The sequence below is a fragment of the Trifolium pratense genome, linkage group LG7 (genome assembly GCF_020283565.1).
Source record: "Trifolium pratense cultivar HEN17-A07 linkage group LG7, ARS_RC_1.1, whole genome shotgun sequence".
Classification (NCBI taxonomy): domain Eukaryota; kingdom Viridiplantae; phylum Streptophyta; class Magnoliopsida; order Fabales; family Fabaceae; genus Trifolium; species Trifolium pratense.
In genome coordinates, this window is record NC_060065.1 from 4,274,361 (window position 1) to 4,291,091 (window position 16,731).

A 16,731-nucleotide genomic window follows, 5' to 3' on the forward strand; every position below is an offset into this window, starting at 1 on the left:
TTTTAATTACTCAAAACCATGTGGTCAATAGTATGAAAAACAAAAAACTGAAGAACACTGCACCCTTCAGGTTGCCAGTCAGTCATCCTATCCATTAATTATTTTATTAATATATCCAATGGCTAAAACCTCCTTTCCCATGATGGGAGACCTACACCACTTTCCCATTCTAGACAGAGCCCCATTTGTATTCCCACATGCCACATTAGAAAGTGAGGGTGGTCCTCTAATTAATTGTCCACGGAAGAGGATCCTCCTCCGTCGTAAAACCATACTACAAACACGGTCCAAAAGTATCTGTCCTAAAACAATCGCCACCAAAACCTAAGTTCAAAATGATATTGATTCGAAAATCCAAAACTTAAGCATTTAAATTGAAAATGAGAAAAGACAAAAAAAAAAAACATAGAACCAACAAGGAAGTTTCTGTTTCCAGATTCCCATATTGTTGATGATAGATAGAAGGAATTGATAAGACATTGACATGATTTTGGGTGGAGGGAGCTGCATCCTGTTTGTTAGCTCAATGGCCACTGCTTTGCCTGGAATTTGATTTCTCACTCCCACCGAACAATTGTTTGTACTTTTTTTCCTTAGTTTTTTCGACTTATATATATTGGTGCAAATGAAAAGATAATATAAAAAAAATATTACTAATTTCATTCATTTGAGATGAAAAATGCAAATATGAAAAATCAATGAGATTAAATTTACATAAATTATTTTTCTTACGACATTCTAACAAAAATTTACATAATTTAATTATTTTACAAATACGCACTATTTTATTATTTTTTTTCTTTCTACCTTTTATCAATTTTGTGTGTGACCGAATGTTATGAGCAAAATCGTTGTGTCCACTTAAAAAGTTCTCCTAGTAATAACCCTTCTATCAACTCTGATCTCTAGTTGTTAGTCTTCCATATATAAGTCTCCAAACTATAATTTGAACCTTCGATTGAATATTCCATTTAATTGTAAATAACACCTCGATCTGAACTAGATCGAGAAGTTGGTTCTATTGACAATGGACGGGCAACATTTTGTGTGTTGATGGGAGGTAATACATGCAAACACTTTGACGTTGCTTAAGTAACTAGTAAGTGAGCAAAATAGAAGATGGTTCGAGATATAGAAATTGTTCACGCTTCATTCTATCTAGAGAGGTATTTGCAACGAGATTGAGGAGCCAACGACGGGTAAAACTTTTATGGCGCAAATCATAATCTTCGCAATGATGGCTTGATGTTCGGCTCTACCTTTTATGACACTTTGTCCTTTTTAGCCGTTGTGGACTTCGACTTGCTGAGGAAGTCTACTCTTTCGAATGGGTCATCCATTTTAGGTTAAGTTACTATTATGCCCAGCCCAAAAACACATTTTACATTTTTTTAAAGCATAAAAATTACAAATAAATGCTTTCAAAAAAAAGTACTAATAAAAAGTAAAAAAAAAACACCATATTTGTCAAAAACACCATACGTGTCAGTTCATCAATGGCTTACACCATTCCATCGCTTCGTCTCTTCAAACCCTCCGGTTCCAACTTCCCCTTCTCAACAACCAAGTTTACTGTCACTTTACACGCGGCTTCTTTCTCGAACCGGACGAGTCGACTCGCCTCTAACTCAATGAGTCAACCTGCCGCCACCGATTCCAGCACTATCTCGACACCTAATGATGCTCCGTCACCGTCAGAAAACGCCGATGTTGTTGTCCAGTACGTGGTGCTCCGGCGCGATCTGATTGATACTTGGCCATTGGGTAGTGTGATTACTCAAGGTTGCCACGCTTCTGTTTCCGCTGTTTGGTCCAACAAAGACGATCCTATCACTATTGATTATTGCAGCCCCGATAAAATCGATTCTATGCACAAAGTAAGTTTTTTTTCTTCTTCTCTTCTTTTTGCAATGTGGATTTTCTAGGTTGTGAAATCTGTTTAATTTAGATTTTCTAGTTTAACATATTAAGAATAGTCGAAAAAATTAATACTAGTATGTAATAGTAATAGTAATGGGAGTAAAAAACTAACCTAAGCACAAAGATGCAAAAGTTGTGTAGCATACTAGCATATGATAAAAGAAACATAAAATGTCTTAAGGAAAAACACAGTTAGGAATACACACCAATAATGCCCTTACAACTACTTCAATATGAAGTAACAAACTTGCTGAAGTGAGAGCTGAGGGTAGAGAATAAGAAATAAATACATGATCTTTCTGCATGAGAAGGATGTATATATAGCCCCCAGCGCGGAGCCAAAACCATCAATGTGAGGGCGAACCTCGTGGCCTCACCATTGAAGGTTGTCGGAATGACGGCTGAAAAGCCATAATTGACAGTTGATGTCAGACGTCAGGCATTTCGATGTCGGACGTTATAGAAGTGCCAACTTCTGTGGCCGTTGAGCAGGAACACATCGCCTTGGGTCAACGTCCTATTGGGCCGAGCTTGACGCCTAAGTGGGTCGTGCTCGATGCTGAGTTGGGCTTAGGCTTGGTCCATAACAGAAACCATGGTAATGAATCTCTTCAATTTTTTATAGGGCAAAACAAAATGTTATGTGATTTGTAGTTGGCTTTTCCATGTATATCATGGATGTTCATTTCTCTACATCCGGCAAACTAGAAGTGCTTGTTGCCCTTTACTCATCAAAGTAAACCCGCCTCTCTGTCAATTAGACTGTGAAAAACATTTGGTTTTTTTATAATGTCTTCTTTCTTATTGGAAATTATTGAGCTGTGATATCACTTGAGAATAGGGATGACAAAAAAACCAAACCCGAGAGACCCACCCGAACCCAAACCCAAGTCAACGGGAGAAACCCGATTTGACTGGGTTTGAGTTTGGGTTTGGGTGACACCCGATAATATGGGTGTGGGTTTGGTATTAGTCAAACCCACACCCGAAACCCATACACCCACCCGAAATATTTTATAATTACCTAATTACCCCCATAGTCTCCCTCAATTTCTTTGGAAGACCTTAAATTTTAGTTGTAATTTAATTTCTTGAAAGTCTATGTTGTAATTTCTTGAAAGTCTATGTTTGAATTTTCTTGGAAGACCTTAATTTTAGTTGTAATTTAATTCAAAGTCTATGTTGGAATTCAATTTCTTAAATTTGCAAATTATTTTCAAATGTGCTGCGGGTTTGGGTTTGGGTGGAAAAAATCCGTACCCAATGGATGTGGGCGTGGGTGTTGTTTTGCCACCCGAACAACCTTTGGGTTTGGGTTTGGGTGATGATTCCGGGTGTGGGTTTGGTAAGTGTCAAACCCGCACCCATGGGCGCCCGTTGCCATCCCTACTTGAGAATAAGATTTTGGTGCTGAAAAGTTCCCAGCTAACTTTTGCACTTTCTTGGGTCTGGAAAGGACGACATTAGATTAGGTAGTAGTTTGATATTTGGATCTATTAGAGCATCAATCAGCTCGCAATCGAGCATACCAGTTTCTTCTATATCAAGAGCATACTTTATCTGGAAATAATGCAACCAACCTAGATCTTTAACCTGAAAGGCGAAAGTGTTGGATTAGATATTAAGTCCTACCATCCCATCATGTTCATCACTTATATCATTAACATAGACGACCAAATAGATATATTTTTTAGAGCAGTATTCATAAAATACGGAATGATCAGCTTCACCCCTAATCATGTCATACTGTTTAACAACACTGCTGAATCCCCCAAACCATGTTCGAGGGGATTGGTTAACATCGCTGTTTGTACTCAAGCTTGCCAAATATTTACTATGTGGTACACAGTGAACCTTCTAGGATTTCATGTTTTGTGCTTCAACATTTGTGACTTATCCGCTGTTGCTATGGACTGTGCCATTTGACATCAGCGTTGTTGTTTACATTTATTTAGTTATCTATACTTCTATGTTGTGTAGTTTCTATTCAAGGACTATATATCTCTAATTCCTTTTGTTGTAGCATAGCATCTGGTGTGTGAATTAACTAGCTACTGAACTTGAACTTTAGGTCACACTAGAAGTGAAGGGAGAACCTCAGATCAAAAACTTGTCTGAGAAGCTGACATCTGGTGGGGTCATTCACAAACTATGGATTGAGCAACCTGAAAACATACCTACCTGCCTTGCCACAAAACCTTACCCTAAGTCAATTGTATCTTCGTATTTTAAGAAGTTGAAACTCTGCAAGTGATCTCATATTTTTTACAGTATTTCCTTACCTTTTCCTTCCTGAACTATAGCTGTTTCGGATTTCTTCTTATTCTTTGCCTTATCTCCTAAAATGCCCAATACTGAGCCAGTCATTGGTGAGGAAGACATTAACAATCTGAATTTGATATCATTTTTTTAACTAAAGTGTCCTGTGCCTTTTTCGTGGGTCATCTTTCAATTCAGGTGGTATTTCTGTTATACTGTATGAAATTTAACAGGAACTTGCAGATTATTTAATTCCTTTTAAGGCTCATGATGTTGTGTTGAAGAAATCTTAACATCTATCTTGCCTTAGTGTATTTGGACAAGTCAATTGTTGTTATACTTGTTTGCATCTAGTTATTTGATTTGTAGACTATACAAAGTCTTGTGACGACGAAAGACATACCCACAACAATATCCTCGTTTTTTCTGTCTAACTAGTCATTGCTAGTTTTATAGCATTAGAAGAAACCGAATGAGCTAACTTCAAATTATGTGTGTCTATGTTTATTATGTATACTGTTGGTTAAAAACTCGACCGCACTGGTTGTTTGTCACATAAACTCTCGTTAAAGTCTAACTAATGTGTAAATCAATGGTGGGGAACTAAGTGTTTATATATTTTAATTCAATAATTTGTCCAGATACATAAACCAAGGTCTAACAGTTAGTTAACAAGGGTCGTGCATTGTTTTTCATTACATAAATATGATCATTGTATGTGAATTTAAAAATTTAATTGCCTTCTTATGATTTTTTATTCAATTTTTATTCGTTCTACTATGGGCTATGGCTCAATCATATGGTTGGACTAGAATTGCAAACTAACACCTTCACCAAGTCAATGATCTGTTTGATTTTCTAAACCTCGATTGGGTGTCAACACTCAGTATTGTATTTCTATGCGGTATATGGATGGTGAACCTTCTTCTAGGATTTTATGTTTTGTGCTTCAACATTTGTGACTTATCTGCTGTCGCTATGGATTGTGCCATTTGACATCAGCTTTGTTATTTACATTTATCAAGTTGTCTATAATTCTATGTTGTAGTGTCTGGCTGTGCACAGATACATGTGTAGTTTCTATTCAAGGACTATATATCTCTAATTCCGTTTGTTGCAGCATAGCATTTCGTTTATGAATTAACTAGCTACTGAACTTGAACTTTAGGTCACACTAGAAGTGAAGGGAGAACCTCAGATCAAAAACTTGTCTGAGAAGCTGACATCTGGTGGGATCATTCACAAACTGTGGATTGAGCAACCTGAAAACATACCTACCTGCCTTGCCACAAAACCTTACCCTAAGTCTATTGTATCTTCGTATTTTAAGAAGTTGAAACTCTGCAAGTGATCTCATATTTGATATTACAGTATTTCCTTACTTTTTCCTTCCTGAACTATGGCTGTTTCGAATTTCTTATTCTTTGCCTTATCTCGTAAAATGCACAGAACTGAGACAGTCATTGGTGAGGAAGACATTAACAATCTAAATCTGATATCATTTTTTTTTAATAAAGTGTCCTGTGCCTTTTTCATAGGCCCTCTTTCAATTGAGAAATTGGTATTTCTGTTATACTGTATGAAATTTAACAGGAACTTGCAGATTATTATATATGTGAAATCATTACAATAATATGTTTAGTGCACAAAAGTGATACATAAATCTAAGTAAGTCTAATCTCAGTAGATAAACTCGTACTATTACTATCATATATCGATTTACAAATCATTGTACACGGAAAGTAAATGAGAACTGGAAAAAAGGTTGATCCTGCGTGGTATGTTGTGATGATGAATGATCATGATGACTGGAGCTACTTGACCACAAGTTTTTTGGAACACATGGTGCAATAGTGCCTACGTTTGGTCTTGTGGTACAAAGGTAAGAAACAAAAATTCCACTGGCTATCTACATCCACAGCTTGAATCATCCCTCCACAATAAGGACATGCCCCAGGTGCAGGTTGCCTTGACACCACTCTTTCATCCTGTCCACAAACAAACACTAAACACATCTTCCTCTTCTACCCTTCTTTGTGTTGTGTCTATCGGTTGGTACTTGGTATGGTAATAATAAAAGCTTGTTATGTCTTGTCTAACTGTGTTGTGAGGTGAATAATCTTGAATCTTGATCGGACGTTAGAAGCAACTTGTATGATCAGAACTATATAGTGTCTAAGAAAGATAATTGTTGAGGCAACTTGGAGAAGAAAGACAAGTCAAAGGTTCTTTTCTAGGAGAAGAGAGAATACTCCAACATATGCAAACAAACGCTACCGCGTATCTAGAAAATTCCACTCTACTATTCCATATTTTTTCACGACATCATCCTTGTAATTTCCTCTAAGCGATCATTTCCATATTTTTTGGACTAGATAATTATTTACTCCGCAATATCTCCCTCTCTCTCTCAAATATAGTTAAAAATTGGTAATTTTTTTTGACTACTTCTCTACCCTCACATAAATTGAGGTGTATACCCTATGCTGATGTGGCCTGATATGGCACAAATAATATTCATCCACATGTATTTAAGTCAAACATAATTAATTTTTCACCACAAAGTAATTTTGATTACTTTTATTTTCAATTAATTATATTTTAGGTTACTAATTTTCTTTAATTATATTTTAGGCTATTTGTGTAAACGCACTTTATCATTCAATTTCATCATAGCGACCAAATTTTCTTTCTCCATTCTTTTCATCAGCCACCAAATTTTTCGTCTCCATTCTTTTCATCGGCCACCAAATTTTCCGCTTCACTTGTGATCCTTCCTTCAACAAAACAGTTCTTCCTTCAATAATTTAACAATAAACAAATGAGAAACTGGACCTAGATATTTTGAAGATCGAAGCTGAAGGTTGAACGAATCTGAGGAGAAGTTTGAATGGAGGTGAAATCAGAGAACAAATCTGAAGCTTGAAGGTGAAATCATAAAGAAGATGAATTGAAAGTTTTTTTACGATAAGAAGAAAGTTTTTTTTTATGCGATGAAGAAAGTTGTTTGAGACCGTAAAACAATTTGAAGAAGAAGCAAACAAATTAGAAGCAATTAGGACCAAAATGTAAATTCATATATAGAATATAATACCTAAAATATAATTAATTTAAAATAAAAGTAATCAAAATTACTTTGTGGTAAAAAATTAATTATTTTTGCCTTAAATACATGTGAATGAATTTAATTGGTGCCACATCAGCATAGGGTATATACCCTCAATTTATGAGAGGGTTAATTAGAAAAAACCATTTTTTTTATGCATTTGGTTTTATTTTGACTAATTTTTATTTATATATATGAGGCTGGTGTGTGGATAATGCTTGTATTTATAATCTTTTTAATGAGAATTGCGTTTATAGATTTTAAACTAGACATGTATTATTATCACTCAAAATTATTTAAAATATAGAAAAAAAAAATCTTTATCCAAAAACGAAAAATAAAAAGCTTAATTTATTAAACATGAGTATAATTAAATTAAGTGATTATTTTAAGTGTGGAAAATAAGAACTTCGCGGTTCGAACTCCGATCAAAAGACGAATCTAAATTCTAAATATTGGGGTCAACACTTCTTTTTGAGAAAATACACCAGTAATGTGATGTGACGTTTTGATGTCTTGATCCCACTTGAAATCGCATATTATCCCCATATAGTTCAACTAATTATACGACAGACAGACTACAATACCTTTTATATTTCTACTATGCGGTACATGGTGTACCTTCTTCTAGGATTTCATGTTTTGTGCTTCAACATTTGTGACTTATCTGTTGTTGCTATGGATTTGTGGCCAATGCTAGGGTGGGAGACCATGACATGTCTCTCACCGGTGCACCATATGATATGTGGATTGGATTGAATGTGTACATGATATTATGGTGTACTGTCAGTATTATATTATTTATTAATTTTTTTGAAAAAAAAAGTTTTCAATTTTTCCGGATAAAATTTTTCTATTTTTTTTGGAAAAAAAATTTCGGTTTTTTTTTTTCGAAAAAAAAGTTCCAAATTTTTAAGGAAAAAAGTTTCGATTTTAGAAAAAAACAATTCCGGAGTCTTTGCTGAACAAAAAAGTTTTCGTTCTTTTTTCAAAAAAAAAAAGTTTCGGATATTTTCCGAAAATAAAGTTTCCGATTTTTTTTCTGAAAAAGATCCAATATTTTATTCGGAAAAAAAAGTTTCAAATATTTTCTATTTTTTTACTCTTTTTTGTATCGACAATAATTTTTAGGTGAACATTTCGAAACTATTTTTCCCAAAAAATCGGAAACTTTTTTTGGGAAAAATCTGAACTTTTTCCATAAAAAAACAAAAACTTTTTTTTTTTGAAAAATATCCGAAACTTTTTTCTCGAAAAAGAACGGAAAATTTTTTTCCCAGAAAAACTCTGGAATTGCTTTTATGTGAAATCGAAATTTTTTCCCCCAAAAATCAGGAACTTTTTTTCCAAAAGAAAAAATCGAAAATTTTGTGCCCGAAAAAAAGATAGAAAACTTTTTTCCAGAAAAATTTAAAACTTTTTTTTTTCAAAAAAATATAAATAATATAATACTGACAGTACACCATAATATCATGTACACATTCAATCCAATCCACATATCATATGGTGCACCGGTGAGAGACATGTCATGGTCTCCCACCCTAGCATTGGCCTGGATTTGTGCCATTTGACATCAGCTTTGTTGTTTACATTAATCTTTAATTGATACATATTGTGAAAGCTCAAACTAAGCTTGATGATGAATGCAGAAAATGAGTGCGCCATAGACGCGGACACATAAAACTAGCGACAAGCTCATGATAGGCGCTGAGAAATTTTATTGATCACATTTTTATATAGGTGATACAAAACACTACTGAACTATTAATTGCAATCTAACAAACTCCTAACAAATTAATTAGTTATAGGTAAGTAACACTAGTAAAATTGTTTGACAAGTAATTGATTTTTCTTCTATAAAATTGTCCTTAACACATATTGTTGTCTACAATTATTTTTATTTTTTAAATCAACCTTTTTTATTTTTTTTATAAACATATTACCAATGATACACATGAAACATTGAATTATATTAACAATCCAGACTACTAACAATCCAGAATACGTTGTCACATTTTAGCGATTGGTTCAAATCCTTATTGATTTTGCCACGTTTCCTCTCCATCTTCAAAGGAAGCATAGAGAATTGTCTAACTCGTTCATTAAAATCTTGCAAAACCCTATTCTAATAAAGGAACTATCGGTAGCCACAAAAAGTACTTTTGCGGTGCTATGAATTCTAACCATCGCCACCAAAACTACTTGACTTAGCATTTTTGTTACCGGTTACTACACCAATTCATAATATATTTTCTCCACTGATATAAACTTATTTTTGAACTTATTTTGCTCTTTCTATTTGATGGTGGTGTGATATTTGGTGTAGATTTTGTGCAAGTCCGTTGACTTACACATGATATTAATAGATGGGTCATGCTAACTATTGTCCCTGAAGCACTAGTTAAAAGAACTAAAAAAAAGGTAAATTTTGCATTGAAAACAACATTATTTATATTTTAGACATTTTGACAGCACAGGTTTCAAGGTTATTTTTCTTCTTTTAATATCCTTAACTAGTGCCCGGAGACACTACTTAGCATTTTTCTTAATAGATTAATGGATTTTGTTAGGCCAAATATTAATGGGTTTCAATTTTGTATATTGTGTATTTTTTTTTTTTGTATATTGTGTATATATTTTTGAATTAATGAAGTGATCCAAAGAGGAGAAAGATTTTAGCATTCATATATTTTTTTATTAGGTAATCTTGATACAAATTTGTCTATGTGATTAGATAAAATTTCATTTCAAAAGTTTAAATAGTTTACACTTTTTAAGGATTAAATTATTTTTTTTATAATAGGACTATATAAAAAATTAAAACACACCAAAGTGCTTTAATGACATAGTTCAAATTTCTACCAACATACCTTTTTTTTAATGCCCATTGTTTTGGTTGCACATAGTTTTATATATATATATGAGAAATAAAAAAAATTATCATATTATAACCCATAATTTAATAAACTACTAATATGTATAAATATAAAATAAATAAGTTTTGTTTGTCCAAGTTGAAATAAAAAATTAAGAGTATATGTTTAAAATTAATAAAATGAGTACATATAAGTATACAATTATTTTATTATACATATATAAAATTAATTAAAATAAATAACGGTAAATACCTGTAAAAATGGCGGCCCCGAGCATCGTTCGAGATGGATGACTGCCCAGGCTCCATATTTAAAGGGCACCAAATTTTTTTTAATAATACATATAATATATATATAAATATTGGATGAACATAATTTATCTTAGTAGTATTGTAAATAGTTAGAGAATATATATATTTTTGTTGTTTTTTGTAATATATAGCAATATACACCATATTTTTACGCAATTCTCTTTTATTTTTATGAATATATGCAAAAAAGATGAAAGAAGTGAAAAGAGAAAAATGCAAAAGACATACGAAAAGAAATAAAATATCAAAGAAATGATTATGTATGTAGTATTACATGAAAAATTAAGAAGAACAAATTCTAATATACTGATGGTGTTATATAATATGTAATAATTGGTTATGTGTGTTTTTAGTGATATATTGATATGCATGACATCAAGAGACATATTTTTAATACATGAGAACCAGAAACTTGTTTATAATTATTATATTAAAATTTTAATATTTTAATTTAAACTTCATGGTTGGTGGTGTCATGCATGTATTTGGTTGGTAGTATTATAGTGATTTATACATATGAGTTCAAGAGTCATATTTAACACATGAAAATGGGAAAACAAATTGTGTATTTTGTGTAAAAAAAAATAAAAAATTGTGTATTATTTATCTAATATTAAAAAAAATATGGTATATTATTTGTGTTTTCATGATTTCTTTAATTAAAATTTGCAACATTTAAATTTCTAAATTAAAAGAAAATTTCGAGTGCATAGATCCTTCACCTCGAAATGCCAAGAAAAAAATTCAATAGAAACTCTATTAGTCTGACATAACTGAGAAACAAAAATTGGATTTTGAATGACAGTGGGGACACACAAAACATTTGAGAGTTTTAAGTGAGAAGGAGTGAAAATAATGGAAGAATCAATATGTATGATACTGATAGCTAAGTGATTGCCATTTGTAAATCTGCAGGTTATCGGCGCCATTGTAGTTACTCTTGATGGACAAATTACTCATGTCATTTGTGATATGATGAGAAGCACCCGAGTCAAAAAGCCACAATGGAGGATGATAAGTGGGCGGTGCAACCTGAGCAACATGAGCAGATGAATTACGTGGTTTTTCGGATAGCCACGAATCTTGTAGCATGATCTCACAGAGTGTCCAGGTATGTCACAATATTGACGGACAACAAAGTTTTCTTGGTGCTTGAGCTAGCTGGATCAAACACACGGTTGTTGTGGTTAAGACCAAAATTATGACCATTGCCAGGATGACAATGCTGAACATGATTAGCAGCCACTGATAGAGATGTATTCATGCTTTCTTCACGCTGTAGAAACATTTCAAAATCAACCAACTTGTCAATTGTCATATAACTCGTGAAAGAGTATTGAAGAGTCTCGTGTGTGAATAGAAGCGAAAAATTCCCGAAAAGATGGTCACAAGTCATTGAGAGCATAAATGACTAGATCAAGGTCATCAAGTGGATGTCCAATAAGTGATAACTCATCACTAATGGACTTGATGGATTGCAAATATGAGAACACATATTGTGTTCCCTTAGAGATTGAACTGAGAAGTTCCTTTAGAGACATAACATGGGAACAAAACCGATAGTTAACGGCTCGTTGGATCGTAAGCGAGTTGTTATATTCGAGATTGAATATATTAGTTATTAAAGGAGATCGAAAGAATTATTATTTTAATATTTGGTTTAAACAACTATATAGGAATATAGGAGGTCTTTTACTCTTTTAAGACTAAGAACATGCACTCCACGATTCTACAAAATTTGAAATCCAGTAACAAGATACATTGGCTCCAAATAAAGAGAGTGAATAGCGCATACTCAATGTTTTTATCCTGATACACAACACATATTGTCTGTACTTAGAAGTTAGACCCCATTTGTATTTTACATTGAACATTTGAATTATGAGACAAGGCCAACCCTCAAATCAGATTCAATTTTCAATTAACAAGTCCCAATTCCATTAACCCTCACTCAAATTGAAATTAAAAAACACCAAGCGGAAGCATTGGGAAAACATGTTGGAACTTGAAAGATTAATTAACATTATTAAACAAAAATCATACACAAAAACAAAAACATGTCCACCCTGTCCACCAGTTCAAAACAGTTACTGTTTGTAGTTGTTCAAGCATACATCACCTGGCAACTAGAAGGTGCAAATTCACCAAAAACTTCTGTTCCCTCCAAAACCTGCCACGTCACCTTAACACCACACACATCATCAGAATCATCAACAACAACACTACCAATAACCACTTTCAAACCAAGTGACACCACATAGATTCTATCACCTAAACCTCTTACAACAAACGGTTTCTTCATTCTTTCTCTAGGTAATCTCTCACCACCCACACACCGCCACGTGTCAGTCACTTCATCATAAACCTTCATCGCTAAATCAACGTCTGGTATCATAAACACTCTCCCACACACCGAAACACTCACCCCTGTCCAACCGTCTTTCATTCCGTCTCCCATCTCACGCCACGTGTCATTCTCCAGTTCGTAAACCCAACCTCTTGGTCTAACCGCAAACGGCCACCACCATCCTTCTGTTACGTACAACTTCCCTCCGTTAACCACCATTTCATACCTATCCAATTCGCCGGTAAATTTCGAACATCTCTTCCACGTGTCATTCTCTGGATCGTAGATATCTGTCCCACTCTCACCAACCGTCACGATTCTTCCGTTAACTTCCTCCGCCGCGAAAAACGATTTTCTCCCGGTGATCATTTCCGAAACTTTCAACCATTTATTTACCGCGGCACGGTAAATGAATGTCTCCGTTTCCGAACAAGTACCTCGCATGACGAATATCTTACCCTGACGTTGCAACGAAGCACATGAAAACGAGGTTGGACAAACGGTGTCGTTTGGAAGCGGCATCGGAGGAAGTATAAACCAACGGTTAGAAGAAGGATCTAGCGATTGCCATTGAATTTTGGATGTTACTGTGTGAAAAGCTAATACAAAGAGGTGTGGATTTGAGAGGGTTTTTTTGGAGAGTGTAAAAGATGGATTTGATATTGCTCTGTTCCATGAAGAAGAAACAGAGCGTACTAGAGGTTGATATGGATATGGAACATGAAGAAGACAAATCTCTGCTATTTCGTTTGGTAAACCTGGAATAAGTTCTTGATGCTCTTTTTTGAATTCTTTCACATCTTCTACAGTTGCCATTTTGTTAATGTTTTTTAGAAGTGAATTTGAATGGGTGTTTATGTATGTATGTATGTATGTAAAGAGAAGAGATGAAAGAGATGTTTGTATGAAACGACACGGGTTTTATGGAGGGAAAAGTGAAAGAGAGATTAGGTTTTAGTGATTTGATTAGTAATAGTATAATATATTTGGTGGTGGTTGGAGTTTAGTGAAGTGTAAAGGGACAGGACAGAGTATAATTAATATTTCCTGATAATCCGTGTTAGTAACAAAGGCAATCGATGCAACGATCATCAGTTGGTTCAGTGATGATTGACGCTGAACTTGGTAGGGAGAATCACGGTTTGATTGTGATCGGAAAAAGACTAAAATCAGAACTGAAAAGACAATCGATGTGAAAATTTCAATTATAGTGTATTCAATTTTAAATCTACTTGTAGACAAATTGAAAGTCGAGAACCGACAAAAACTAAATTGTCTAAAATATCAAAATAATTTTGTCTACTAAATATTAGTATACAAGACAAGATAAAATTTGTTGAATATTTTACAGTGATGTCTGCTATTTACTAGATCACTAGATTTGATTAAAGAATAAAAGGCAAAAGAAAAGGGTTAGTGTCCTAGTGACGTAATTGAAGAAAGAAACAGTGGAGGTAGCGGCTAGAAGAGAAAAAGAGAAGTTAAGGTTGTTTGTTTTGGTTACTTTGTCTTAATTTCCGGCTGGTGAAGAAGAATTTGGGAGATGTTTTATTGTTTTTTGAGAAATGGAGAAGAAAATTAAGAAAAGGTTCAATGATTTGATTAAAGAATGAAAGTAAGGAAATAATATATGAGAGTGTAGACAACACAAGAGGTTGGGCGCTGATTATCGCCAACACAAAAGTGTTAATCATTTTTGTTTTAAGATGAACCATCAAGATAGACTTTTATGGATTCCATTATTTTTTTTATTTATTCTTTTTTGGCAAATGGTGATTACTTAGTTGTACTTTGTTGTGGGTGTGAAGGAAGGAATCCCCCCAAAAGGATGGGGATGGGGGATGGGTCTACTTTGGTGGAATTGCTTTGTAGCCGCATGTATATATGTGAATATGAATGTGTAGGGTAGTTTTGATCCAAGATTAGATTTGTAGGGATTGAGATGTGCTGGCGTAGGAAAAACACGCAGTTATACACAATAATTGATCACAACGGTTGAATTTGTGATCACGGTTTGGATTATATATCATTTTTAACATTATTTAAATATCTCAGTCATTTATCAAGATCGGACGATTGAGAGCCATAGAAAATATTATTAAAGTTTTTTTATTCTATATTTTATTATTTTTATAAGAGTGTCCAAATCTTGTGTTTAAACTCTTGTGACCCACAAGAGTTTCTTGTTTACATACTATTGACATTTGAATTGATGGGTCATGGGTGGGTATCTTTACTTGGAGAGGAGTGTTTGCTTCTCCATATGAACTTAATGTGTAGTGTGGAATGAGCCGTTGGTTGTTTTCATCATAAATAAACATGACACCGACCGATGGAAACACCTTAACTAAAGAAATAGATCTCTTGATGCAGGTAATGTTTTCGACTATCCGATTTCAATCAACCGGCAAAATTGTTTAAAATCGATTACATGATTGTGATTTAAACCTTCCAATCTTAAATTAACAATCAAAACTGCTTATTCGTGTAAGTGTAACTATATTATTCTTATATTTTCAATCCTTAACTAAGGATTGTCACTATTTGAATGTATATTATGTGCAGTCATGGAGGTAATTTTTAATTGTTTGATAAAATTAGATGACTCAAAATAAAAATATATTTTGATCTTTTTAGACTGTCTAATCGAAATCGAACGGTCCCAAATTATAGACTAGACAGCATAACTACACACATTTGATGACTCTTTTAAAACCTGATCCGTCCCTACACCCAGCTTTACAATCAAGTATGAACACTAACAAATACACGTAGTTTGCTTTATCACCAAGTTTTCTTTATCTGTCAAAAAGAAACAACTCTTTACTTTCTTCTCCAATTTTCTTCACTTTCTTAGGTTTCCTCATAAAATGATGAAAATCTTAACTTCAGTTCATATCATCTACCATCTGGTGCTTTAATATTGAATACCATCCAGTGCTAGCTTTAATCTTGAAATTTGATATAAGAAAGTTTCAAATAATTTACTAAGAATTATAACAAACTATGACAAAAAAGTTAGTTTAGAATTGATTGTATGATGACTATGACTAAGATTGGAGGAGTCTAGCAGCTTGCGTGAACATGATGAACTCGGTGAACCAATCCAAAACATTATTTTGTTTTGGAACTTTTTCTTACTCAAGTTGAACACAAACTTGATTGGTTTGAGTGATAGTACTAGCTAGCTCTTGTTTTGATCATGAGTTACAGAACCGAACCACAATGACATGATCAAGCTATGCAGAGGTTCAAATTTAAAAGTGTAGTTTTAATTTCAATTTGGCAAGAGATAAAATTGATCTATCGTAATTTGACAAAGTTATTCAAATACATTTTAAATTTCCCACCAACTAAGAAAGTGTGTGTTAATCCACCACATGATGAGCGTGAGTTGGGGATAGAAACTTGACACATACCCAATAAATACCCGCAAAAATGAAATTAGGTAAAAAAGTTTTTTTAAGGTAGCATCCAGACATCAAGGGATAAAGCAGGTTTTGCCTATATCCTTTATCTATATTTTCGTATTATATATAAAAAAAGGAAAAAAAAATATATACAAAATTGGGGACATAAACCTAACTTAGTGAGCTCACACAAAAACGCGTAGGACAATAAAATAAACCAACTTCTAGATAATCCACGAACAAAATAGAAGTCCTACAATTTGAGGTGAATGAACCGACAATCAACATAGAACGGTCCACGTAAAAACTAACGAACAAACATTATTTGATGATTTGATCAATTTAATTACAATGAATACAAAGGATCTTATTTATACATAAGGGTCCGTGCTGGACCAGAAAGTACGACCGCGCCGGCGTTTAACTCTCGTAAGCCTCTGTTGAAGTGGAGGGGGATTGTGTACCTGCTACAGGTGCTCCGACGCTCAAGTTAGTGAGGGTG

At 33.7% G+C, this 16,731-nt stretch overlaps 3 protein-coding genes across 4 annotated transcripts; 1 reads left to right on the forward strand and 2 right to left on the reverse strand.

The window, feature by feature from the left end:
* The first annotated feature begins 1,394 nt into the window (after nt 1-1,394).
* Nucleotides 1,395-5,576, forward strand: LOC123900079 (putative peptidyl-tRNA hydrolase PTRHD1). Of its 2 annotated transcripts, XR_006805795.1 has the most exons (3): nt 1,395-1,877; nt 3,992-4,377; nt 5,348-5,576. XR_006805795.1 is itself a non-coding variant. In XM_045951394.1 (2 exons), exons 1-2 carry the CDS (start codon nt 1,497-1,499, stop codon nt 4,172-4,174), a joined length of 564 nt encoding a protein of 187 aa, XP_045807350.1. In that variant the 5' UTR covers nt 1,395-1,496; the 3' UTR covers nt 4,175-5,576. The 2 variants fall into 2 exon arrangements, 1 of the variants encoding a protein (XP_045807350.1); XM_045951394.1 differs by having other exon boundaries at nt 3,992-5,576.
* A 183-nt stretch (nt 5,577-5,759) lies between these two features.
* Nucleotides 5,760-6,452, reverse strand: LOC123900080. The gene is made up of 2 exons (XM_045951396.1): nt 5,922-6,452; nt 5,760-5,847 (listed from the first exon to the last, which is right to left on the reverse strand). The coding sequence occupies exon 1, from the start codon at nt 6,192-6,194 to the stop codon at nt 5,994-5,996; it is 201 nt and encodes a 66-aa protein (XP_045807352.1). The 5' UTR covers nt 6,195-6,452; the 3' UTR covers nt 5,760-5,847; nt 5,922-5,993.
* Nucleotides 6,453-12,305: 5,853 nt separating this feature from the next.
* Nucleotides 12,306-14,876, reverse strand: LOC123900078 (F-box protein AFR). Its single transcript, XM_045951393.1, has one exon. It carries the CDS (start codon nt 13,633-13,635, stop codon nt 12,577-12,579), a length of 1,059 nt encoding a protein of 352 aa, XP_045807349.1. The 5' UTR covers nt 13,636-14,876; the 3' UTR covers nt 12,306-12,576.
* Nucleotides 14,877-16,731: the final 1,855 nt, after the last annotated feature.